The following is a 26,456-nucleotide window of genomic DNA, read 5'->3' on the forward strand; positions in this document are numbered from 1 at the left end:
CTCGTATAACACTGAATTAGTGTGGAGACACAGGAATAGCCGCTCTTGTAGACATCTGTCTTCAACAGACTGGATCCTGTTTTATTTAAAATTGGCAAGTATTTGCCTTCTGTAAACAAATGATGTCATGTGTAAAGCTGCCATAAGCTAGGGAAGCGCTTCGTTATTGGATAGTTTGAATAGGATTATAGGCCCTGTGGTTCTTCAGTCACTTATCCCAGGCCAAAAAATGAACACAGAACGCACCTTGATGTATGTCTTCCTCTGCTGGTTTTTGTATTTTACAGTTCCAGACAGTGTATGGGGTTTTTTTTATGGAAGTTGTCACTTCCTATTAAATTCCAAGATGCTTGAATTATGACTTCTCAACTCTCTTCCAGACCAGTCAACGTTTTTAACCTAAATATTTAACAGCTCTGCTGAAATCTTTTTATATGCCTCTTCAGACACAAGCAGGAAACAATACAGCAATCAGTAAACGGAATTTGACAGAGAGGGTTCTTATACTTTTGTGATGAGATCTAATCTTTTTAATAGCTTGGCAGTACTGTGACGCTTCCACTTCATTTCAGAAACCCTCTGTGATCTTCATGACTGAGGCAGTGTTAAGAGGCTCTAGCATCCTCTTCTACAAAGTCAGCTTCGTACATGGGGAAGTGGCTAGGAAAGGCTAACTCCTTGCTCTGAAGAAGGCAGAAGAGAATGATGGTGCAAAACCATTGTTATGCCTCGCATAAGCTCACATGTTCATCCTCTGTTGAAAAAAGACACCTCAGTGAAGAAATTAATGTAGATATCCTGTCATGAGATCTTGCATAGGATAGCAGCGTATTCTTCTCATGTCAGGGACAGAACATTCAGTTTCAGAAAGGTGCACTGCAACTGTGTGAACAGCAACAACATGCATAAAGTATTGCTGAACATCTTTACAGGATGCTTAACGGTGTGCTTGTGCTTAGAGTGTAATAGCTTTAATGGAAGGATGTACCTATGCTGTCCCAGTACAGACTAGGAGAAAATGCTATAGCATTGGGCTCTAGTGTGGCGAGGAACCTTTTCAGTTAAACATCCATGCAAGCTTAATGATATCCAGCTCTTACTTTTAGGACTAGTTGATGTTTTCCCATAGCAATTCTTCTTTCTGTACTTTTCCATTTAAGTTCCTACTGTGAGCAAGATTTTTGATAGACGCGTATCAACTGTATTGAAATTGCAATCCAGCAGTAGTCCCTGTGTCATTAGTATTTAATTTACTGAGATTACGTGATGAATGAATTTAGTTAATGGTCAAACAGCATTTTGAAGGATGCCTGTTCTTTTCTCATTTAACTTTCTCAATCTGAGAAAGTTATTAAAAAGATTTGCAGAGATCCTGGAAGCAGTTGGCTGTTGCTCTGAGTTATGAGATATATTTTTAGTCTTGCCAAGTATGATTTTCATATGAAATTAATGATCCCTGAAAACTGAATACCTAGGAGGCCTTTTTGAGGAAGAATGAAAGATTGAGGCAGACTGGGTCGACCTTGACATACCATTACACTTAAATGTGTGGTCCTAGGGACCAGGAGGGGACACGCTAGCAGAAAGCACTTGAGAAGCTTCTAGATAATTAGAGGATTTCTAATGTGCCTTTCCACTGACTGCCTAAAGTTGACGATGCTAAATTCTTCATTTTATGTATCATTCTGATGTCTGTGGTGCTGTTCAAGACATGCCTGCGTGGACAAGTTACTGCAGCAGGAGCTAGAGAAAGCTTCATTGTGCACTGCGTGTTCTCTTGATACGAATGGAGATGTTTCAGTGTAAGAACACACCTGTCTTTTTCTCTGGACCTGAAATTCGAAGACGTATTTTTATCGCTGTAGACTAAACATTGAGTGCCATAATACTAAAGCTAGAGCTTTCATCCATGTCACAACTGTCCTGACAGGTAGCTTGAAGGGGACAGGTGAAAATTCCATGGCCATGAGTTAGCATACGCTGTTTATCACCAGTCCTGAGAACTGAATTTATAGAAAACACTGCAGACATGGACTTTGCACATAGGTCTAGACTCGACATCTAAAAATACAATAGTGTCCAAAGGCAAAGTTCCAAAATGCCGCTAAGTCTCTAGTCCTGTGCTGTGACCCTTGAGAACAGGGAACTGTATGGAGAAATTCCTACTGATGGATAGCACTGTAGCAGCTGAAAATTTCTGTTGGCTCCTTGCAATATTGTGTATCATCTAAATGTCATGAGAAGGGACTATTTCAACATTGCTGAGTTATTTAAGAGTCACTGCTGCCCTTGCCAAAGCATCCCTGCTCTGGGACCAGCTTTATCCCTGAGGAGCAAGAGAGAGGAAAGCGATTTTTCACCACCTCCCTCCCCCTTCCTCCTCCAGCTGCCAAACTCGAGGTCTTCCCGCGCTGTTCTTATGGATGAGGTCCTCCCTGTGGTGCACTGCTTTGCTCACCTCTACAGCAGTACCACATCCGTGCCCACCTTCTCCCACCTACTGGTGCCGGGCTGAGTGCTCCCCTTGTTTCCCTTTCTAAACCTGCAGTCGAAGCTCCTCAGCACTTCTTAACGTCAGGTCTAATTAAACGTGACGCTTCATAAAGAAGCTGCGACTAGGATCAAAACAAGTAAATTTTCTTATAACACAAAGGCACAATCAGGTTATGCAAATGAGATGTGTCTTCAGGCTCCTGGCAGGCTGCCAGCGCATCCTTTACTTCTATAAAGTTGTGCTGCTTCTGTAATAGGAAAGCAGCGTTCAGTGGGGAAAGGCTGTGTGGCAGCGCTGCTGCTCCTGCACGTATCTAGTTCTGGAACAGATAACAGAGGTCTGGGATTCCTCCTCCTCCAGTTGGCAGCGGGTCATCTTCAGTTGCAGCCTAGCAGTGAAGAATTGTAGGGAAATGTAGGAAATGGGCTTATAGAGCTTGGAGCTGGAACCACACGTGGCCTGAAGAGCCAAGTACGGGAATTGACTCTGTGCTGGACCTTACAATGAACGTGACATCGTGTTTGGAACAGGAAAAAATGATCTGCTGTGAGTAAAGCTGGAGGGCACTTCCGTGGACTTTTCCCCTTCTGCTGTGGAATGCTGTCAGCATTGCAGTCATGGAGTCTTCTGGGCTTTTTTCTTCAGGGGGAAAACTTGAGACTGACTTGTGTGAACTACCTCGAACGTCTACAGCGTTTTCTTCTTGAATTCTCACTTCAGGGGAAAAAAATAACCAACCTTCAGCAAGCTGTTCTCTTCAAGAAACAGCTAAAAGCTTTCTGTAAAATCGTTTTGCTGGAAATGGGAGGAGATAAGTAAAATGTTAAGTAATTAGAAAATAATAATCTCTGGTTCTACCTCATGTGTTTCCCCCCTCTTTGTTCCACCCACATGGTGCTAATTTTCATCTTCCTGCACATCAAGACGTCAGAGGCAGCTTACAGACAAAGTTGTTTTTCTTGAGTTGTCTGCATGCTTTATTAATGCCTCAAAGATGGTAAAGGAGGGGGAAGTAGGAGGTGGGGTCGAGGGGACAGAAGGACAGTTTTTCTTATGGTCTCACTCCTACCAAAGGGTGACCATTTGTTCACTGTTGCATTTGCCAGTTGCCATGGCATCCCCCTCTCACTCTATCCTGGAGGTGTATTCTTGATATAATTAACAGCTCTCCTCCTTCTGTCTGCTGCAGAAAGCAATCATTAAGTGAACAGGAAGGAAAAAGTCACTTCTTTATCTTTATAAAGTTTTTAGTTTATAGTTTGTCTATCCATGTTCTTCATCGTTTTCTCTCTTGGTCCATTTTGTGTATGAAAGTATTGCTGGAATGTTGCCTATGTAGGACATTAAGTATCAACAGAGGATTTTGTTAGGCTGGAGTGCAGTTAAATTAGATGCATATAAAGTTCACTGTGTTCTGTTTATAAAATGGTAATATTAGGAAATAGAAGGTTCCTCAGAATCTAGATCATAGATAAGGGATATTGCTGTTCTAATGTACTTTGGAGAAAACTTCTGGAGGAGATTAGCTTCAAATATTGCTATAGAGAGATTGAGAGGAAAAAATAGGAGAAGACATATAATAATTAAAACAGAGCATTGAACATAGCTTGTCATTCAAGCTTCCACGTGCACCTTTCTGTAAGGTAGATGCTCACTTCAGTCCCACCACGATTCCACACTTCAACATGAGCCCAATTTAAAAAACCACCACCACCAAACGTTACGTAACAGATACAGTGCCAGCATCTTTCATTAGGAAACTTCTGTTGGGAAGACTGTTGCTTTCCCGTTTTATGGAACATTTGATCATTGCTTTTTCCCACAGCCCCAGAGCACTGAGCTGTTCCAAGGGCGGTATCAGCAAGGTGCCTGTAGGATTTAGTTGTTTTTCAGAATCTGTTTTGAAAACAACAAGGCAAAAATAGAACCTTGATCAGGATGTCAGCTCATGACTTTGCAGATAGTCTGTAAAGTTCAATTTTCTCATGTCTTATCTTAGTGCCCAATTTTTTGTCCTTGCTGCTGTTGTATCATTATTAAAGTGCCTCACTGGGAAATTACAGGAAGCTATTTTTTCCACTAACATCTCTGAAAAAAGTTGTATATTTTTACTACTACCTTTCCTAGATGAGAGCTGTCCTCATGCCCGCTTTCCTGAATTTTCTTTATTTTCACCAGCTTCCAATGTGATAAGGGTTTCCTCATAGGCTCCGTGAAGCTGATTGGCCTCTTTGTGAGGAGTATGCAGAAAGAGTCAAGGCTTGAGCAAACTCATTCTGTATGTGTATGAATCATAATCCAAGCAAATATGCATGCGAAGTATTAATTTGAATTTTGGTTCTATACAAACTTCACAACAAAGAACATTTTTACTAGTTATTTGAAAGAACAGGAAATAAGTTAGCATATTTCTGGTAGTAGTGGGCTCAACTTATTTCTGAAAAAAACAAGAAGAAAGACCATTCCTGACCAGGTGAACCTGTAATTACAACAAAAGTTAGGAGGAAAGCAGAAAAGTTTTCATCTTATTTCAGCTGTATGCACTTGTTCTGTGAGTAGCATCCTTGTGAACGTAAGATTCCTCTTGGTAACTAAAGCCAATTCATGGTCAAGTTCCTGTATTTCAAAAGCAGCAGTGATAATGGAGAAGCTTAGCATGGTGAGGTGGGCTGGAGGAATGAGGGAAGGAGAATTTTTGTGCTTTTAGCACTGCAAGGTAGAAACTGAGAAAAATATCCTCATGAAAAACCACTTAGAATACTGGTAGAGGGTTGTCACTGCTACTCAGTTCCTACTGTACTAATCTTTATGGTGCCTTACTGCCAATATAGCAGTAGAAGTAGATGAACATAATTTGATTTTGGCAAATCCAGCAGTTCCTGTAATGAGTTTTTCTGGGTTTGTTTCTCAAATACAGTGTTACAAGGTCTGGTGTTTTCCTGGATGCAGTCACCTGCACGATGGTAAAAATGTGGCCCCAAAATTCTTGGTGAGCAGCACAGTTAGCAGTCCTGCCCTCACCTGGGTTTTGTGAGTAGCATCACGTATTGATCAGAGGTGCTAGAATTCTTACTCTTAGATTCAAAAACTCTTTTAACGGGTCATGTCTGAAAGGCTCTCTCTAAAGCCTTAAATATGAAAATCTATGGTTGCTGCTCCTTAGTATGAGATGAGGAATCTTAGTCGTGGTTTTACTGAGACAGAAACGTATTAGTTTTGACTTGACTTTATGTGCAATTAAAATTTTACTGTCCTTATGAGACATGCTGATTTTCTATGGAAAAAATCTCTGGAAAAAAAAACCTTGCAACTTCATCTGGAGGAACCAATTAAAAATAGAATTTGGTTTTTGTTTTGCCCCTGATAGGACATCTGTATTTTGAGAGAAACAAGAATATGAATTCATTCAATCTCTGTATAGAAGTAAGCGTTATTTCAGTTGCAGCCTTTTTTCCTTGTGTGCCTGATCATCTGCAAGTTCCAGGAAGGCCTTCCTCTTGCCAGTGTTTGTTGGTGCCTCCGTTGCCTAGTTAGATGTGACGTGGAGCCACCAGCCTTCTGCTCAGCTGCCAGTTCCCAGCAGTGTTCCTCAGACTTGTTCTGTAGCATCTTCTCCAATCCCTTGATGAGGGAGAGCCTTTAGGGGGCTCATGAATTATACCATCTTGGAGGGCATGGTAAAAATGCTGGAGAGCAGGGTTTGCTGGGCAGAGGATCTTCAGAGGCTTGCATTGTCAGGAGCTACTTGAAGCTCAGCAAAGAGAAATTCAGAGTCCTGCACCTGAGCCGGAATGACCCCTGTGCCATGTAACTGACTGTGGAGCAGCTCTCCCTTGGGTAGACTTGAGGTCCTGGGGAACAAGAAACTGAACCTGGGTCTACCGTGTTGCTTTATGGCAGTGAAGTTCAAGAGAGCTGGTTTGCTTCATCCTGGAGAGGAGAAGGCTCATGGAGGGTGGAAGCTTGAATTGTCATCTATGGTAGAGAGGAAGGAGCCAGATGAGAGGCAGCAGTCACAAGCTGCGGCAAGAGAAAGTTGGCTAAGATGATAGGAAAACAACGTTCAATGCGAAGGTGGCAAAGCACTGGAACAGGGACCCAGGAAGGCTATGGAACCTCCATGCCTGTGGAGATGTGTGGAACTGGCCTGGACACAGGCCCTAAGTAACCTGAGCTAACTTGGAAGGCAGTTTTGCTTTGCTGGGAGTTGGACCAGAGAACCCTTCCAGCCGGAGTTACTCTGTGATGCCACGTTCTTTCTGTCGATAATCGTCTTCCTTCTGAGTACTGTCCCAGCCTTGCTGAGTTATTTTCCAAATATCCTCTGATAATAGTTCTTCTTTGTTAGAGAATGCCATTTGAGGTGCAGATATATTTCTAGCAAGCAACTAACTAATAGTACCCTTATATGTTTCTTTTGGGGAAAAAAAAATGAATACAATACGAGCACAGAAATAACAGGTTCTACGTAATGCATTATATGAATTAATGAAGTGCATGGGTGTGAGGGGTTCTCCCTCAAAATCACAGCTGAGAACATTTCCTCTAATGATCTCACTTCTGGCGTAAAGCTTTCTTCTGCAGTTTAATATCCCTCCGATTTACGTAATCCCATTTGTGTGCCTGGAGACCTCTAGTTTTGGAACTGATGCTATATACGTAAGGAGCTTGCTGGTTTCAGAGGTAGAGTAGGCCTTATTGGATCCTGTATGGTGATTGATTTCAACGTAGCTGCTTTTTAAAATTTTTTTGTGTGCACGTGAGATCCTACAGATTTAATCACATGCTTCGTAGAGATGGATTAATAAACTTATTTTAAAAACTTGAATTTTAAAAATACATTCCACTGTTTATTTAAAAAAGAAGTGTACTGTTTCCAGCTTTGAACTTAAAGGTGTAATTTTTCCAGATGTTGTTTACTTTGTTCTCTTGGTTAAGTTCTGCTGATTCTTCTGGCATTGTAATAAATCTTTAGTCATCTAAGACATTAGGGCTTAATGTGATTTTACATCTGACCGCAGAATTCTTTCTTTCTATTCCAAACACACCTACCACCATGGTTAAAATCGTTCACGTTAGAGGTATGAGAGGTAAAGGTGTAAGGCAGAGAATAGGCAGCTGAGATTTCACTCAGCTATATCTTTTATGGTACAATAAGTCTCCATTAAATGAAGACTGGAAAGAACATGAAATAAGTACATCCTGTGGCCTCGCAGTCAAGAATGCTTTATTTTATTAGTGATAAAAATTATGGAGAAGTTACTCATTCTGTGGGTGCTTTTATTTCCTTCTGTGGTGAATTTATGTCACTCTTCAGTCTACATAACTAACAGCACTGCATTAAATTCTTGGCTTCGGCTTTAGAGCAAAGTGTTGCTCTTGGTGCCATTGTTAACTTCTACAAAGGCAACCATTTTCCCACGTGTTGTTCTGAATAGGACACCAATGTTATTCAGTTCTGCAGTTACTGGAAATTTATGATGTGAGATTAGGCTGATAGTTTATTTTACATGCAGATACATATTTCTGTCTTCCCCATTTCTTCTCGTATCACCTGCTAAGAATAATTTCTTTTAATAATTTGCAAGTTCTCTTAAAGCGTCGTGGATCTGCTCATTCAGGCCAAATCTTTGTCAACACATTTTTGAATGAAATAAATTTATTTTTGTTAATAAGAGTTTGTAATTCGTGTTTACTGATGGATTTCAGGAAGGTATGTTGTTGGGAGGGATTTGCTAAGCATTGTAACTTTGAATACGAATGAATGCTGTTTGACAAATAGACTAAGGAACAGAGAAATCTGTAGAAGATAACATTTGGGGTTTTTCTATTTTATTTTTGATAATAACGATTGATTTTATATTTGCTTTAGTGTCTTCTGTCTACAAATAGTTGTGCTGCCTGCAGGTGTCACAGAAACGCGTGGCATATGCAGAATTACTGGCATGTATTTTCTCACTGTCTGTACCTACCCTTTTTTGTTTCACACAGTCCACAGCAGAAACACCCACAACCCCAAAGCATACGAAGGACAATAGAGAGAGCTTCTTCCCAGTAACGCCAGCCACATTGCATCCTGCCCCAGTGAATCCAGACACTGTGACTCCTGAAAATCTCCTGAGATTGAATGATCTGCATTCCAAATCCAAACCAGCCTCTTCCTCTTCATCCTCCTCCTCCTCAGCATCTTCTTCAGTGGCTCCATCCCAGGAGTCACACAGGGACACTGAACATCTCCGGAGTCAGAATGCAGAGGCTGCTCCCAGCATGAGTGATCTTGCACGTGGTAAGTCTCAGGGAGACAGAGCATCTTGGCCTTCTCTGATTTGTTTGCAAAGGCCACATGGTGAGTCAGTGCCTGAGTTCTGATTCTGTCTCATTTTCTGATCACTAGACCGTACTCAGAGGGCTGCACAAACAGGTTTTGTTTTGGGGCACGTGTATGAAACAGAGATTTTGTTTTGGGGCACATGTATAAACTTAATACGTGTTTTATTTACTTGGATAAAGAGCACTGTATGTAATTTTGCATATGAAATCATGGAATAGCAGCCTAAAAATAGAATTGTGTTTTACATACATAATTTAAGTCTCTAGTGGCATACAAAAGTTTGTTGTTTTTCTTCAAAGAGGTAAAGATAAATTTCTGCAAAATACCTCAAATGTTTTAAAAGTGATTGCGATTGAAATAGGCTGGTGGATAGCCTATCTCTGACTTGTAAGTGACTGATTAACATAATTAGATGCATAGATACCACAGCCACTTATATGTGTGTAGAGATAAATAATACTGTGAAAATTCCAAGCTTCTGCATGACTCATAAAGTTAGTATATCACCACCATTATGTTTCACATTTGAGAAAAGAATTATCTGGCAGGACTGGAATGCTGGAAATGTATTTATAGTCCTAGTATGGTTATGTGCAAGGTTAGGCTACAGAAAAGGGTTGAAGAAGCAAAACAGATGTTATTTATTCAGTAGAAAGATGATGTGATATGCTCAGGATGGCGTTACATACTTGGTCCTGTGTAGATTGTCTAGATGAGAGTTCAATGAGAATGCCATCATGGCTGGTTGATGTTGTTAGGAGTAATCAAAATCACTGTGCAAGACAGTATTGTTCCACTTTGGGAATGAAGTAAGATTAGCCCCAGTTAGCCCCAGACTTCTCTTGGGAGCCCAAGACACGGCTGTGCTTATCTGTGGGACGCTGTGCATATCGAGGTGGCAGAGCACCTGCTATAGCTTGTACTTTTTTGCATCCTTAGCAGGAACACTGTCTGAAAAAGCTTCTGCGACTTTTCGTGCTCGCTCCATCTGCTCACAAGCTTGAACCTTAAAACTACTCAGAATGCCATAGGCAGATTAATAGGAACCTAGATAAAATTTTGAATGAAGCATACACATTCAGGTGCTAGGGAAAGTGACATATGAGGATACAGTGGAAAACAGTGCCTAGATTTGTTGGATGCGATGCTGCATAATATGAGTTCATAATTAGTAGACTGATCTACTCTAGATGTTTTGTTAAAGTAATCTCATATTGTGACTTTTATTCATATACTTTGGATTTTTTTTTCCTTACATAACCAGCCTTGTTGTCTAAATGCACATAGTTATCTGAATTCATTGTCATCAAAGAGCAAACTAGAGAGAAATCAGTTTTCCCAACTTGCTAGGCTCTGAGTACTGAATGATAATGAAGTTTAACATCCAGTATTTAGGAGTTGCATTATAATTGTCTAATTTTCCCTTTTCACAGATCTAGGGAGAAATCTGTCTTGTGAAAGGAAAGGGGAATGATAAGGGAATAACTGAGTCAATGTGCAGAGCACATTTATTATTGTCCCTATGAAGCTAAGGAACAGTGTTGCACGGTGTCATAAGATGTCTTGGCAGGCTCATTCTACAGGGATTCATTCGGGTTTGTGCCTAGACAACAAGGAAAAAAATCCTCTAGATGATGAAGTTACTGTGCATTTACTAAGGAGACTGGTAGGAATGACAGTGCAGATAAAGAGCTCACACATTCTCTCAGTTTTCAAACAAAACTCACGAGCATTTCTGACGTGCTTTCCTCTCTGCAATTTCCCAGGCTGCCTTGCAGTGATTAGAACATTTGTTTTAATCTTTTGACTTCCTAGGCTTTGTTAAGGTGGTGAGGTTTCGCATTGTTCTTTCTTCTTTTATGCTTTCTATACATCATCATGGTTGAAGGAGATGGAAGAGCTAGCTGCCATAATTATAACCCTGAAACCATGTGTCTGAAGATCAAGAGGCTCTCTCTGCAAAGCTCTGATTCCAGTGCAGAGTGTGTGTGTTGTATCCAGCTTCCTGCTCTCAGACTTACCTGACAGGTCATTTCTCTAGCTGAGAAAGATACCAATTACTGCTGTGTCCTTTCCTTTTCTTCCCTTTTTAATTCTCCTACCTTTGCTCCCACCTCCTTTAAAAAGGATTATTTCTAATTCAGTTTTACTCCTTTTTCATCTGCCTCTCATTAGCTCTGTTCCTGTTTCAGAGTAATATGTTTTCATCTTTTTTCTCTTCTCATTTTTGTAACCTCCTCCTGTATCTGTTTGCTTGAGTGAGAATATTGCACATCAGAGTATTAGTTGCTATCATTTCTGTGCCTTCACCCAGAAAAAAGTAATGGCTTTAAAAGCAAAGTATCCACTCATTTCTTCTGTGTCTGTTTTAGTGGGGTTTTATGTCTAATACGACTATCTAGGGCTGAATAGAGCGTGATGAAATCCAACATCAAAGTAATAGGAGTGGTAGTTTCAGTATGAGAGGTTCCTACAGATAGGCATAAATATCTGTGAGACTCTGGAACTGTAAGGATTTTGACTCAGCCTGTAGTTTTTTTTTCTGGGGGAAGCAAAATAGGGTTATTAGGATAAACCCTCTCCAGTGTGTCACATTGCTCCGTTCTTACACTGTCCTAAATTGCTGAAAAATCATGACTTTTTGTCATCTTTGTTGTCCTTATCCAAATAATGATTCTTATAAGGGATGGACAGGAAAACATTCACATCCAATTTTTGAAGGTTTGTTTACTTGGAATTATTTATCTGTTTTGCTTGAAAGGATCTACTCAGCAAATTGTCCTATAAATTAAGGGCAGAAGAGTAGCAGTTTTCCCCTCCCTCCATTAAATTCGTGTCCACTGAATTCATGAAGCACTAAGCATTTCAGTATGAAACCAAGGAGTTCATGATGTAGGTATCTGAACTTAGTAATTCAGAGCTAAGGAAGACTATCAGTTCTTTCTGTAGCATGCAGGGAAGTTGCAGCCCATAAGCCATGTAAGTACCTTGCTGTAATTTCAGATGTTTCTTATGCAGGTGCAACAGGGCAGTAGAGGTTTGAATGTATTTCAACCTGTAGAACTTTTAGACTTAAAGAAACAGAAGCTGGTGAAGAAAGCTGCATGAATGTGCTGTTGCTACAGTGAAAAATGAATTTAAATTGCTTTAATTTTGTTTAACCTTGTTTTAGCTATGGAATTCAGTTCAAACTTTCAGTTTGAAAGGACCTGCAGTGGTAATGTTCAGCCTTCCTAACTACAGTCAGGCTCTTCTCCTGTTTTTTTTTTTTCTGCTGAATTCAAAATTGTGCTTTAGAGCACAGAGCCAATCTCAACAGGTAGTTCAAAAAAGCTGAAGCACAGATAAGGTTATAGACTGACCATGGGCCTGGGGCCTCACCTGAGCTTCATTTCACATGCTCTTCCAGCAGTTACCTGGCCTGAGGATTCTTTCTTATATGTGCATGTCCTTGGACTTGATGTTCTTGTGTCACTTGTAGGCAACTCGTCTTTCATTATTTCCTCCTTCGTTTCCCATGTTGTCAGCTTTCTTCCTCAGTTCCCAAGCCTGATTTCCTCCAAGGCTTTAAAAATCTCATCTTTAAGTACTTGTAACCCCACGCCTTTTGTAGCATCCTTGAGTGGAAGTCACCTGTTAGTGACTGCAAAGTTGCTAATAGAAATCAACCGGGCGGCCTTCAGCCAGCTCTGCATTTTCTCTCCAGTCTTTTTCTGCATCTGCCTCCTGTGTTGGCATTGGCATTCTCACTTCCTCCTATCTGATCCTTCCTTTTCATGAAGCTTTTATGTTTTTCACAATGGACGTGCTCTGAAAACAACTTCACCACTGAATGTCAGCAGGGGTTTTCCTGTTTGTGAATGACTCTTTAATTCCCTTTTGCCTGGTGCTCAGCCGGTACCAGTCAGCTGTGTCTTTTCCTCTTCCCTTTGGAAGTACACTGATTTAGTTTGCTATTGCAACAAATTCATTCCAGAAAAGTTTTTCAGTACGCTTAATGCCTATTTCTAATCTTTACCCTTCAGATCGCTTGTGGGTGTTGTTTGTTTTTTTTTGTTGATTAATTTTGTTTATTCAATCCAACATTGTGCAGAAAATCCTTTGACATTAAAATTGTTGTTGGTTTTATGTGCTCATGTTAGTAAGAATAAACAGGGCAGGAAGAGCAGCTTCCAAACTGTGGCCTGTGAGGTGATGGTAAGAAGCCAGGTGCAGAGCGTGGGCTGGGCAGGTTTGGGGTCAGAGAGGCTCTCTGGGTGCCCCTGAAAGTCCTGGGAAAGCTCTGGCCTGTGGATATTTCCACTAACAGAGAGCACGTCTTCTGGAGACCACAGAGATTTGGAAAAGAACAGGGTAATGATGCTGTATTGTTACAGTATGTTTCAGTTGCACTAGTTTTAGATTGCTGCCAGCAGAATAAATGTTTCATACGCCGCTGCACAAATGAAGACTGAAGGCAGATGTAGTTATAAGCCTACTGCACAGGTTTTGCATTTTCAGAGTTCTTAAGCAAAATCTCTTGGAATGGTATAATGAAACCCCACTATTCTGACAGCTGCTTTTGCCAATTTGTACGGTGCTTATTTGGCTGTCAGGTCAAAGAAGGGTGAAATACTGGCAGAGGAGGAAGGGGCTTGTGGCTTAGGTAATCAGTCTGTACAATTCACAAGGAGCAGACTGCAAATGAGTGACCTGCTGTCCGCAGGTATTGCTGGGTGATGCTCTCCAGATGATGTACTCTTGCTAAATCCAGTACTGAAACACAACTGTTAATTAGCTATTTTTTTTATGATGCCATTTGAAAGTTCATAAATTCCATGCAAAGCTCTTATCTCTTTGATCTTGGCCTCTCGTTTTTTTTATAGAAGGGTGTTAGGCTTTATTGGAATGGTTACGTTGTTTGTTTTGATTTTGGCTTTTAACAAAGAGAGAAGGAAAGTTAATACTGAACTTGAGCGTGTATCTTTACCAGCACCCTTGTCAACTTCCTCCATCTCTAGGAAGCTTGAGAGCAGCAGGAAGCAGTTCTGGACACGGGAACTGTGCTGGCAGAGCTGTTAGCCTGCCCCAACGTGGCTCTTCCATGCCAGGGGCCTGGGAGCTTGGGAGTTACTATGGGCTGGGGACTAGTCCCGGGAAGCACTTCCAGAGCAGCCACCTGTTTTAAGCTTTACTAGCATCAGAGCTGTTCTGTGACAGCTGACCTCAGCATTAGGAAAATTTTGGGCACGTCTGATACCATTGTCTAAAGGCAGGACCCTAGTTATAAGTATAGCAGTATGCCATCTTATTACAGTGCCAACTTCTGTTCACCAGACTGTTTGAATTTGTTTCATTTCAGGGAGCTGTAGAACTTGTGTTGCACAGCTTTCTGCTTCCAAATTTACTCTGATGCTTAATTTTTAACACATGGCTTTGTGTGTCAGCTTTGAATGTAATTTCCTGAATTTGACATTTCAAGTCAAGTACTTAATTCTGCAGCTATGACTTCATTGTTTGTTGTTGTTTTTGTGTTGTTTTTTTTTTTAAGAAATAAACTTCACAGCAGGAAGTGGGAATTAATACGGAGAAAGAAAATGTGTAAGGAAAAGGGTACCGAGTGTACCTCCTGTGTGCCTTGGTGAGCTGTATATACCCAGTCTCACTGCCTGCTGTGGTGTGTGCTATAGTACCCCATGACAAATGCAGTTACACGATGGCCCTGTTTCTGTAGGTCAGCATTCCTAACTGAGCTGCGTTCAGCTGAACCAACCTGCGTTCCAGTGCAGTCTTTCCATTGACTTGGTAGCACAGTGTATGAGGAAACTCTGAGCTCCTTCAAATTCAAGCTTTCCATGGCCTTTTGCAGCTGCTGTATGGGAAAAAAACTGTATTAAATTCCCAGCACACCAGAGGGTGAGGCAGATGGAATAGAGAGAATGAACTGTTTACACATCGGTACTATTCTTTGGAAGCGTGGTAAGATATTTACTCCATTGTAATGCTATGGATTAGATGCATTTCCATCAACATAAATATAATAAAAATATCCGCCCGGTATGGTAAATTAGTAATAGCTCTGTGAAAAACTACAGGGACCCTGCGTGGATGTTAAAATACCAAGCAAATCCTTTGTCACTGGGACAAATTCAGTGTGTATTTGCTCATGTCTGCAGACACACAGAATGCAGTCATTCCTCTTCTGAAGTGTCTGGAAGGCAAGGTGGTACAGATCTGCTCGGTCGTAGTCATGCACTTTCAGGCTTTTTGTCTGACACACACAAGTGCTGGGGAAGGTGCTTTGCAGAGGGGTGAAGCCAAGAGCCACAGCCACTTTGTTTAAGCCCTTGAAGCTCTTCTCTGTTCATTTCTCCAGGCATACACTTCTGAAATCATGTTGGTGTTCTGTTCTGGAGTTCAAAGCTCAGTTCCTTCCTTTTCCCCGTAATGAAATGATGCTTTGTGCACGCACTGCGAGTTGCTTGTAGCCTTTAACATATCTGTGCTTTAATACTTCACACCCCCTCCCTCAGCATCTGGAAAGCATTTTTCCAGGTGCCAGTCACATTTTCTGGGCTTGTCTTTCAGCCCTCACGTAATAGGTTTAGTGCATGACTAAAGGGTTTTCTGAAAATCCAGCTAAAATGTTTTATAACACCGCGATGTGAACGTCTCCTTCGACAGAGGGAAATTGAGCCATGAAGTGCACAGCACAGTGCTCAGACAGTGGAGCAGCTGCTTGCTGTTACAGTGCGGCTGCTTTTCAACTTTCTCCACATCTGCAAATTGCCGAGTGCATATTTTTGATACAGCCACGTCCAAATAAGACATAAATTGTCGTCTTCCTATAAGAACGGGTGCGGGAGTTGTATAACCTCCGTGTTTATAGTGTGGGGATGGATGTATATACTGTCTTCTCTGTCTAAAGAGGCAGCGACAGAATATTAACTGTGATGAAGTCATGAACCCAGCGCCCGCTATAGGCATCTGCAAACACTGGTTGCCCTGGCAACAAGTGGAAAGAGGTTGGAGAGGAAAGCTGGAGTAGGTTGTTGCATTGAATTGTTTTCAGCTTGTTTCTTCCTCACTAAAGCAGGGAGATGTTGAGAGGTATGATGTCCTTCTTTCTCTGTGTGTACTATTTTATGTGTCTGTAGACAGCCGTCGGGAAAGGGAAGGCTGACAAAAATACTTGTGATTCAGCTCGGATGGAGGCGAACTTTTCCATGTAAATATTCATATGCATTGCAGATCTGTGGGTTTTCTGTATGCTTTGTGGTGTGTTGCGTTCCGAGGGGAGAGTGCTGAATTGATCTCCAGAGTACGGTACCTGTCCCGTCCTCAGCCTGGAGACGGCTGGCCAATGGGTATTACATCTTCCCTAACTGATTTGATTTTAACCTGGGATTGTAGAGCTAATGTTTGGAAGCCTGCAAGAGCAGTGCAAGTACTGCGTATGGATTACCAAAAGATTTCTGAACTGAGATTCAATCTGAGCTTCGGAACACCTTCAGGTTGAGCTGTAGTTACGTTCTTGTGCTCTTGCACTCATGCAGAATATTGTGGCTCGTGAGTTAGTGAAGTCTTTACCTCCCTGGGGAAAGTTTTTATTAGAAAAAACTAGGACGTTGTATTCAGGGCTGTAGCAGCATCGTCCACGTGTTAAATACCAAGGTGCTCTCTTCAGAAATCTGCTTTAGACAAATAACAGGAGATTCAGCTGTGTGTTTCTTCCTCATTATCCTTCTGCCTTTTGCCATGTTTGTCTGCAATGAAAAAAGATTTATCTGTTCACTACGTTAAAGTATTGATAGTGCAAATTATAGCCACTCGAAACAGCCAAATCTTACAAAAAAAATTTTTTTTAATGTATTTTTCTCGTTAACTTAATTTTTAACTTAGAAATAATGCCATGGCTGTTACCACAAAAAACAAATTTGCACAGTCATAAAAGAATAAAGTGTGTCACCCAATCAGGGGATAAAATTCAGTCACTGTGTGTTTAGCACCTGGCAGTGAAGGATTGATTCACAGTCAGTGGCTCTGGATCCTCATGTACTGAAAGATGCAGCCTGACAGAGTATTAACAAATGCTGTCTCTAGAAGTGTAGTAATAGAAATACATGCTTGGTGTGCCAAACTCCTGCCCTTTGATTTCTGTTCACTTCTACATGAAAAAGGGCTGACACGCCGTTTTATTCTAATTAAATCTAGTTTTACTACGCTACAAATTGATACCTTCAAAAGTAAGGAAAAACAAATATGATGTAAAAGGTGGAGATCTGTGTGAGAAGCTGAGACCTCATAAAGAAAGCAGACTTGTATCAGTCTTTGCAGTATCTGGTAAGAAATATACTGCTCAAAAGAGCTTTGTTGGGGGGGCATAATTTAGTTAAGTAAAGCTCAGCAAATCAGCTTAAGCAGTGATATATCTTACAATTAAACAAAGATTATAATCAGCATAAGAGGTAGAGTTTAGTCATTAAACAATAATGCAAATCAGAGCTTTTATTCTGAATGGTGAACTATTAAGTCCCCAGTGTAATTTAGCATTTGAGTACATAAAAATTGTTCTCAGTTAGCAGTGTAGTTAAAGCTGCAGGATTTCCAGTCGACGTGGTATTGTATTTGCCAAATGAATTAGTGTTTTGTCTCCTTGGTTCACAAGTGGATAAGTAACATTCTGTTGGTACTTACCCTTGATGCTTAAGACTCTGAGTCTGTAGTGTTGGAGTTAGCAAAACAGAGTTGATGTCTTAGCTGCCTTGCAGGGTGATCTGCAAACATCCTTTTCATCTTGCTTTTCCTTCAAACGTTGATGTAATGTTCTATCTTTTGATCAAGTATCTCGTAGCCATTTCGGTACGGGAGTCTGGGTTTAGACTCCGTTTGTTGTCAGCTGCTTGTGGTGCAGTGGGATGTGTGTTTGTTGGCTCTGGGCCACACGAGGGCTGATCCTTCTTCATATGGTCCCTTGTACTTGTCAGCATGCGGTGAAATCATGCGTGTGTCTTATGTAAAGAGCAGGCACATACACAGTGATCCTCAGCTCTCTTCTGTTTCTCAACCTGGGAAACAACGAGTTAGGATTTTCCTACTCCAGATTCCTGTTGTTTTACCGCTTCCTTCTCTGTTCTTTTAAGCTGAATTGGTCAGATGCAACTATTTTTTCCTACTTTAAGAACTGCATTTTGTGCGGGAAAGAGAATGGGAACTGTTCTTCTGCACTAGACCGTTCCATTTTGTGCTTGATAGAGAGTGGAACATCACAGAACAGAGGCTGCCTGTGATTTGTGCTGTAGTGTGTGACCTTTCCTTTTTGGGAACTATAGGAGAATTCTCAGCAAGCAAACTCATTTATCCTAAGGCTTGTATTGGCTGCCAGCTACCAGTTTAGATAATGGGTTCTTTTATTTTACCAGCGAAAATTAGTGGATGAGAGAAGTTACAGCCCACTTTGGTGTGCTTTTTTGGTGCAAATTATTCAAGAACCCTGGAAATGCAGTGCATTCAAAAAGTTGCATCTTTCAAACTGCATCGATCTGACTTTTACCAAGCTGTTCCAAGAATTTCAGTTTTAACTCTACAGTGATGAAGTGTTTTCAACACACAGGGAGGTTGGGGGAAAGAGTAGTTTTCCAATGAGGAAGAGTTGAAAAATATTCCCTTTTAAGTCATTTTGCTGACAAAATCCTAAACTCATTTAGAATGTGGACATATGAAGAATTTTTAGAGCAAGTTAGGCTGTGAATGTATATTGCATCTGCTTGTCTGCAGTAGCTGCATGTGTGCACCTTGCCCTGTGTTAATATAATTTATATTTGTCTGGACAGCCCTCTGTTTTTGAAGGATATCTTCATTTCTGTGGGGGAATGAGAGCTTGTTTGTGTACCTATAGCTTTGCAATGCTCACTGCTGTTTCACCCTGCCCTTCCCACAAAGGGCTGTTGTTAGTAGCTCGCTGTAGTTCAGTGAAAATGACTCCTGCTCAGTACAATATGTAGCCCAGTGTGTAAGAAAACTGGTCTGATGCTGCACTCATTTAAAAGCAGGTACAACTGGTAGGTCATTACAAGATTGTGCTCATACATGCTAGGATTCTGAGTTGTAAGTACTCCAAATTCTGGAGTAGCAAAAGATGGGAATATTAGACTAATTTTTTATAGAGATTGGGTCGGCCGATCACTGAAAACTGAGCATTTTTTATAGCTTCATATTGATTAAATAAAGAAGAAAAAAACAGATTTGGTGCTGTCGCTGGATATTCACAGTAATTAATCGTTCTTAGCAGTGAGCTGCACTTCTCTGTAGCTTGTGCCCATGATTGCAGATCAGAGAAGACCCATCGATCACAGATAGCTCATCATTAAAGGTGATGGATTTTGTTTTGGATGTATGGCAGGTGATTCACCCTTTGTGTCTGCAAAGGTTAATGGTCAGTTGTGTGCTCTTGTTTCTTGCAGAGGTAACAAAATGCTATAGAACAGGGTTTTTTTTCTTCACCTTTTTAAAGAACTTTTTTTTTTTTTTAAGAATTCGAATTGATGGCACCAAGCATGAAAAAGTTGTGATTGCCATCGTAGCTCACCGGTATTTAATTTTACTCAGTCGTTTTATAGTTTAGAAATAAAGAATTTAAAAAAAAAACAACACCAACACAACTTCTACCAGGTGCTTAGACAGCAGAAGGACTGAGGCTTAGGAAAGAGATCAGCATGTCTGCTAATCTGTGAATTATCTTTCATTAATAAAGAGGAAGAAGAGCTTGAAGTGCCTTTGGAGGGTCTTGGATTTCAGCAACAGGAGTCGCGGCTTTGTCAGCAGATGAAAATGGCTACTGTTGCACCATCACCAGAACCTGTTTGTTGGCAAGTGGAATCAGTGACCAGCACAAATTCGGGACATGTTTGTACCCAAGGTAGGAGCTGTTTGTGCTTCCATGGTGAAGATTAGTGCTTCTTTGAGTAGCAGTCTGTAGAGGTTGATTGATTAGATAGTTGTGATACGTGTTCCACAGCTTCTCTGCTGTTTGCCTTCCAGTAAAGTATTTCAGAGTATAGAGGCCTTCTTGGCTGTGTCACAGCTTCCTGGAGAAGTTCCTTGTAGTCCCTCAATGCTTATTCTTTTTGATGCATGACTCACATACCAAGTACTGTAACAGCAAAGCCAAATAAAAAACCTCCCAGTACGAGGCTGTTGTGCTGTATTGTTTGTGCTTCTTTGAAAGTAGAATTTTTCTTTTAATTGAAATCTTATACAGGGCAATATGACAGCATTTGATTATACTGTTGGAATATTTAGCAGTAAGAAATGATTTTTTTACAGTAATCAGACTGAGTCAAATTAACATAAAAACCAGCATTACAACAGTTAATGCTTTCTGTCCCTCCTCTGCCCCTTTTCCAAGAGAAGTCGGAGTTGGTATTTATACTGGAAAAATGTAAAACTTGCATTTTTCAGACAGGCATAAACACAGATATTCATGTTCAGGGTATCTCTTTTTTTTCTTATTTGTGAGAGTCAGATTATCCTCTGTCTGATTACTGCAATGTTTCTGGTACTCTGCTTGAGCTGATCGTCTGCAAATGGAGATGGGTCACCAACCTTGGTGGAAAGCTTCATCTGTTGTGGCAGTTCTTACATTCTCGTATACTGCTGAGAACATAACAATTCAATTTCACATCCCTTCATAGTCAGTGTGCTGTTGTTTATTTTTCAGGATAGCATCAGGGATCTGGCATTTTATTTTGCCGTGTTTAAGTAGCCTTGTCAATTCCAGAAACGTCCAAGAGAAGGATTTGACAAGACTGAATAAAAAAAAAAATGTATATAAAAACACCTGTTACTATTATGCATTTGGGATGCTCTGGTGTTTCCATTCTTAAAACTTTTTAAAAAATCCACTTGAAGCACCGTTATTAGTAAAATATCAATAAACTTATGTTCATTTCTCAGTTTTGAATGTGAAAGCATTGTCTTTTGCTGATTATTGTTGCATATGTATTGTTTTGTAATGTGATAGTACCTAAGGAAGGGCCAGATCCTTCTTTGCCTCATGAGATGAGCCCTTTCTTAGCAAGTTTGGATTCTAAAGACAGCAAGCATAGTTGAGGAGTATGTGGAAATCACGTGATGGTGCTAATCAGTGTGATGGACATGAGCATACCATGTACATATAAAACATACAAAAACATAACATGTTCTTTGTTGACATTGCACCTAAAGATTTTTTTATGGCAGAATTTGATGAGAGTAATGAAGAAGTGTTGACAGATGTTACAATGTATTTTTCTTAATTTGAGAGGACAGCAATGGAAACTACAAAAGCCTTGTTTGAAAACGTAGCCAGTTGATGGTGGATCTTGACAAACCGAATTGATACGAAATAGGAGCTGACATTTCAATTACTAAAGAGACAACCCAGGAAGTTTATAAAAGACTTAAGTAAAACTAAGTAGCTTTATTTGGTGCATTACAGAATGAAGAACCAGTTAGAGAATACAAAAGTAAGATAATTGCATCTGCAGTGAGTGGAAAAATGGTATTTGGGGAAGCCTTTAAACTAGATGGACCAGTGCAATACTGCCACTTTCATGCTTGGTTTAAATAGGCTGAGTTTCTGCTGCCCAGAAAGTTTTTGTTTTTTTAAGTGATTCTTGATTTCCAGTTGCCATTATAGAATCTTGAGGCACTTTATTCTTCTGTTTCTGAATCATAATTAAAGCAAGACTTGAAGAAAGACCTTTTGAGCTAGCCATATGTCTGACAATCAGCTGCTCTCTCTTCTTTGACATCTGAAATCCGACATAGCTTCCTAACATGTTTTTCTTATTATTTTCTGTTTAGCCTCCAGTTCCAAGCCTGAACTCAGCTCCAGTTCACAGACTTTGGGAAGTCAGCAGAACAAGACAGATGGCACCCGAGTAAAAACTCGCATTCTGCCCAACATGCCAAAGCTTTTCATACCTTCATCTGTCACCAAATTTCCACCTGAGATCACTGTCACTCCACCCACTCCCACACTCCTTTCTCCAAAGGGCAGCATTTCAGAAGAGACCAAGCAAAAATTAAAGGTAATAAAAGGGAAACCGTAATTTTTTGGCTTATTGTTTTTATCGTAATTCGCCCCTCAATAAAATACTTGTGCAAAAGGAGTAACAGTTCCTGTCCCCAGTTCATAACCAGAAGTAGCATAAATAGTGGAAGACCCGTGCCTGCCACTGCTCAAGAGGCATTTGGATGATGCCCTTAGTAATATGCTCTAACTTCTGGTCAGCCCTGATGTAGTCAGATAGTTGGACTTGGTGGTCTTTGTATGTCACTTCCAACAGAACTATTCTATTCTGTTCTAAGATGCCAGCTGTTATTGACAGGATTCAGTTTCTAAGAAGTGGTGAATTACTGGCCATGGGTGGCATCACAGCTATCCTAGTCTGTGTCCCTTTTTTGGGAATTAAACAGAATTACCAAAATGCGTGAGGGAGTTAGTGCAGCAATCGCAATTCTTATATTAGTGAAAGCTACTAGAATATTAACTGTGGGGAAGCCTACTGGTTAATGTTATGTTGTTTCACATTAGGTTGCCATATCTTTTATGGAAGTAAGAGGGCTTTTGAATGTGACGGAATAGCAACCAGTTGGCTTTTATCCCTGTGATCATGGGTTTATCCTGACTATTTAGCAATATATTCTCTCTCTCTCTTTTTGGGATCAGTCTGCTATTTTGTCTGCTCAGTCCGCAGCGAATGTAAAGAAGGAGAGCCTTTGTCAGCCAGCTTTGGAAATCTTAGAGACCTCAAGCCAGGAGTCCTCACTGGAAAGTGATACTGATGAAGATGATGACTACATGGACATATGAATGAATTCTGGCCATCATCAACACCAACCATATAACCATTCTTGTTGCCAACATCTCTGGCAGTCCAGACATCTTCGTTGGCATTACTCACCATTTAATCTGCATCAATGTGTTCTTCACTTTCATTACCTTTGTTATCACCACTACCACTTGTATTGCCTTCAAAATCTTCTCCATCCTCCCCATCATGGTGCTTAACAGAAGAAAAACGATCGTTTACCAGGCAGTTAATTTGTTTGGACCACGCCGTTACCTTTAACTTCAGTAAACGCAAGGATTTTTTTTAGCTGCAACTGACATCTCTACTGTTTCTGCTTCTTCAACCAGAGCCTTGGGATTCAATCCAATAGCTCTTTTCTATAGCATTTTCTTCCTTTTAGTTGTCTTTTTACATTTTTGCCATTAGTTAAGTTTTTCTCCCAGTAATTCCACAGCGGAATACCTGTCTGGTCTTGCCATGATTAGTCTAGCTCCTTTTAAGGTGAATGGAGTCGAAAAAGTTTGCTGAGCTGGTAGAGGATTTAATTTTATTAAGAAAGTCTGTTGTGGGGTGAGAAGGGTGAGCGGGCAGGCTGTCAGCTACTTGGCACAGTTGTGTGCTTTGCTGGAATTTGTCTCAGTGTCAGTAGGCAAAGAACCAGCTTATCTAGGCAGACAGAGAGCTTGGCCTCCTGTTTGTGCTCATTTCACACCAGTGGATGAGGTCCAGCAGAAATTACCAACCTGAATGTTGGCTTAACGAACTGATCTTTCCAGAATTTGTCTTACAGTCCTTTCTCTTCTAATGCCTTGGACAAGCATTTTGAATTGGGGGCTAGATGATATTTTTATGGTGGTATTGAAAAAGACTTAAGATTTCAATATCGTTTCAGTAATGTCTGTTTTTTACAGAATGACATGAAAAGGTGTTTTTTATCTATCTGCAGAGGGACTGCTCACAGTTATTTATATGAGAAAATAATGGTAACAAAGATCTTTTTTTTTTTTACTGAATATTACCTTTGTAAAATAATGAATGCAAACCATGCAAAAAAAAAATACGTCACACTATATATACACACACACGTGCGCTCACACATATATATATATGTCTCTGTACATATATATATGTATGTATATGAAAAAAGAAAATGCATATAGCTTGCCATGTTGGATTTCTTTGTGTTTGGGGGAGGTGGTTTTCTGTAAAACGCAGAGCTTTGTATAAACTTCTGTTTTTTTCTAATAAAGCTGAAATGTACTTACTGAATGTACCTCTGTTCATCTGAGAGGGCAAGGTGCCGTGGTTCTGGAAAAGGTACCACCCCTCCCTTCCTTTTGGAGAAGAGGATAATGGAGGAAGGGGGTGGGGGAAAGCCTCTTCCTTTTCTGAAGACTTCCAGAAGTCTTAGGATGGATTTGGTCTAATGTGACCCAGAGCTGAGTCAGCCAGTGCTGCCAAGAATTCATGCAGTGGGCTCACTTCCCTACTGAGACATGAGCTGAATTCTTTTTCATCTGAGTGTCTTTGAATACTGATGAACAACATAAGGAAGAAGACATGGTGAATACGATCACGTGGGAAGAATACGTGGATGTACAGTCTAGCATTTAATCTGCTTTTACAGTGGTCATTCATTTGCTGTAAGAATAATAAATGAATCCCAGATAAAACGAAGCAGCATCAAGCAAAATATTGCAACTTTATTCTCATACTCAGAGTTGTTTGTTTTGAACAAAATGTAATTTGTAGGGAAGTGAGCATTTCCATTTTGAGCATATTAGCAATTGTTTGTGTAACTTGTTCACTTACTGGAGGTGATAAGTGAGCTGGATGCAAACGAGGTGGAAACGATCACGGTAGCTGAATGGTAAAAGCAAATTGATATTTTCAGTAGTAATATGTTTTCAGTGTTTGCTTGCTTGTTAATTTGCTGTAAGTTATTGGAAACACAGTGTATAGCATGCTGTCTAGTCACTGAGTGGTAGTTGGCTAAGGTTGCATTAGAAAATCAGGAGTTATATTTGCTGTTGCAGAAGATATCGGGAAAAATAGAAATGAGCTTTTTATGAGAAATGGAAGACAACATGGAGTACCTCATCCTAAGTAGTACTTTTTTACTCAGATTGAGTAGGTTTACTGGCTAATGTACAGTCTTCAATGTGTAAGGCTAACACTGTGATGACGTTTAAATTGGTAGGTCCATGCTTCTAGCATTGGTTTGAGGTATGAAGGCTGAACATTTGATTGTCTTGAATGAATTTGCCCATTGTTTTTCTTCATTCTTCTAAACATTTTGCTTTTTTTCCCCTCCCAGTGCTTGTTAATGTGCATAATCTTGATCGTTCATTGATTTCCAGCCCTCCTTTTTTGAGAAAGGTTTAATTTTTTGTTGAAGAAAAATTAGAACAGTAGATGAAATTGTTCAAGTCAGCAAAGAGAGCTGAACTTTGTTGATCTACTCTTAAAGTTTCGTAATCCTATATTCAAAAGTTTTATCTGTTTTTCTCTTTGTTATATCTATGATCTTTCATTCCCATTATAGTCAGGTAGCTGAAGGGCTTTTTGTCAATCCCAAGAAGTTACTGGGATTGGTGTGACTATACAGGCCATCTCCTTCAGATCCTGTTCTTCTGCTAATGGCTAAATGGTGTGCTGTTTGGTGTGACAGGGCCATCTTCCACAGTGGGCATTGCTGCTGATCTGTGCTAAAGGAGCCATTGATTTGTTTGTTGGAACTTACAGAGTCGCGGAATGGCTTGGATTGGATGGGACCTCAAGGATCATCAAGTTCCAAACTGCCTGCCACAGTTGGGGATGCCAACCACAAGATCAAATACTACATCAGGTTAATCGAGGCCCCATCCAGCCTGGCCTTGAGCACCTCCAGGGATTGGGCATCCACACTCTCTCTGGGCAGCTTGTGCCAGCTCTTCACCACTCTCAGTGAAAAACTTCCCCTGACATCTAATCTAAATCTTCCCTCCTTTGCTTTAAAACCATTCCCCCTTCTCCTGTCACTATCTACCCGTTTTAAAAGTTGATTTCCCTCCTGTTTATAATCTCCCTTTAAATATTGGAAGGCCGTAATGAGGTCTCCCCTCAGCCTTCTCTTCTCCCGGCTGAACAAGCCCAGCTCCCTCAGCCTGTCTTCTTACGAGAGGTGCTCCAGCCCTCTGATCATCTTAGTGGCCCTCCTCTGGACCCTCTCCAAAAGCTCCACATCTTTCCTGTGTTGGGGCCCCAGACCTGGATGCAGTACTCCAGCTGGGGCCTCACGAGGGCAGAGTAGAGGGACAGTCACCTCCCTTGCTCTGCTGGCCACCCCTCTTCTGATGCAGCCCGTAGGAACCATATTCTGGAGAGAAGATGCCAAGATCATTGGATGCACTGCATATCATAACATATGTTTGTCTGAGGCATGCTGCCTTAAGTTATTTTGGAGCAAGATCTTCAAATCCTGTGCAAACAGAAGTATTCGCTTAATATGGCATCTTCTGAAGCCTGACAGAGTAGTTTTGTGAAATTTTCAAGGGAAAAGAAAAGCCTCATCGTAAAACTGCAATGAATAAGCAATGAGTTGAGTAATTTCTTTGATTTCAATCTAATTCTCGTTGTATTAGCTTGACATCCAAACATAGGCAAAGTCAAATTTCTAACTCCTTTCTTTCAGCATTGCATATCGAGTGTAAACACGGCATCTTTCTTCAGGATTTACTGGATAACCATTGCTTCTGAAATCTCTGTGTTCCAAGATGTCTTTGTGATGTTGTGCCAGACAAATAAATGGCTGCTACTGACGTATACAGCTCCT

At 40.6% G+C, this 26,456-nt stretch overlaps 1 protein-coding gene across 4 annotated transcripts in view; it reads left to right on the forward strand.

Annotated features, from left to right (window-relative positions):
* CABIN1 (calcineurin binding protein 1) overlaps positions 1 to 23,911 on the forward strand; it is a 96,256-nt gene extending 72,345 nt beyond the window's left edge. For all 4 annotated transcript variants that reach the window (XM_021412474.1, XM_021412476.1, XM_021412475.1 and 1 more), the window contains exons 35-38: positions 8,486 to 8,780; positions 19,558 to 19,722; positions 21,651 to 21,877; positions 22,519 to 23,911. In XM_021412474.1, coding sequence (XP_021268149.1) covers positions 8,486 to 8,780; positions 19,558 to 19,722; positions 21,651 to 21,877; positions 22,519 to 22,662 — 831 coding nt within the window. In that variant the 3' untranslated portion in view covers positions 22,663 to 23,911. The remainder of the gene's footprint in view (positions 1 to 8,485; positions 8,781 to 19,557; positions 19,723 to 21,650; positions 21,878 to 22,518) is intronic.

Source organism: Numida meleagris, chromosome 14 (genome assembly GCF_002078875.1).
Source record: "Numida meleagris isolate 19003 breed g44 Domestic line chromosome 14, NumMel1.0, whole genome shotgun sequence".
In the NCBI taxonomy this organism is placed as follows: Eukaryota; Metazoa; Chordata; class Aves; order Galliformes; family Numididae; genus Numida; species Numida meleagris.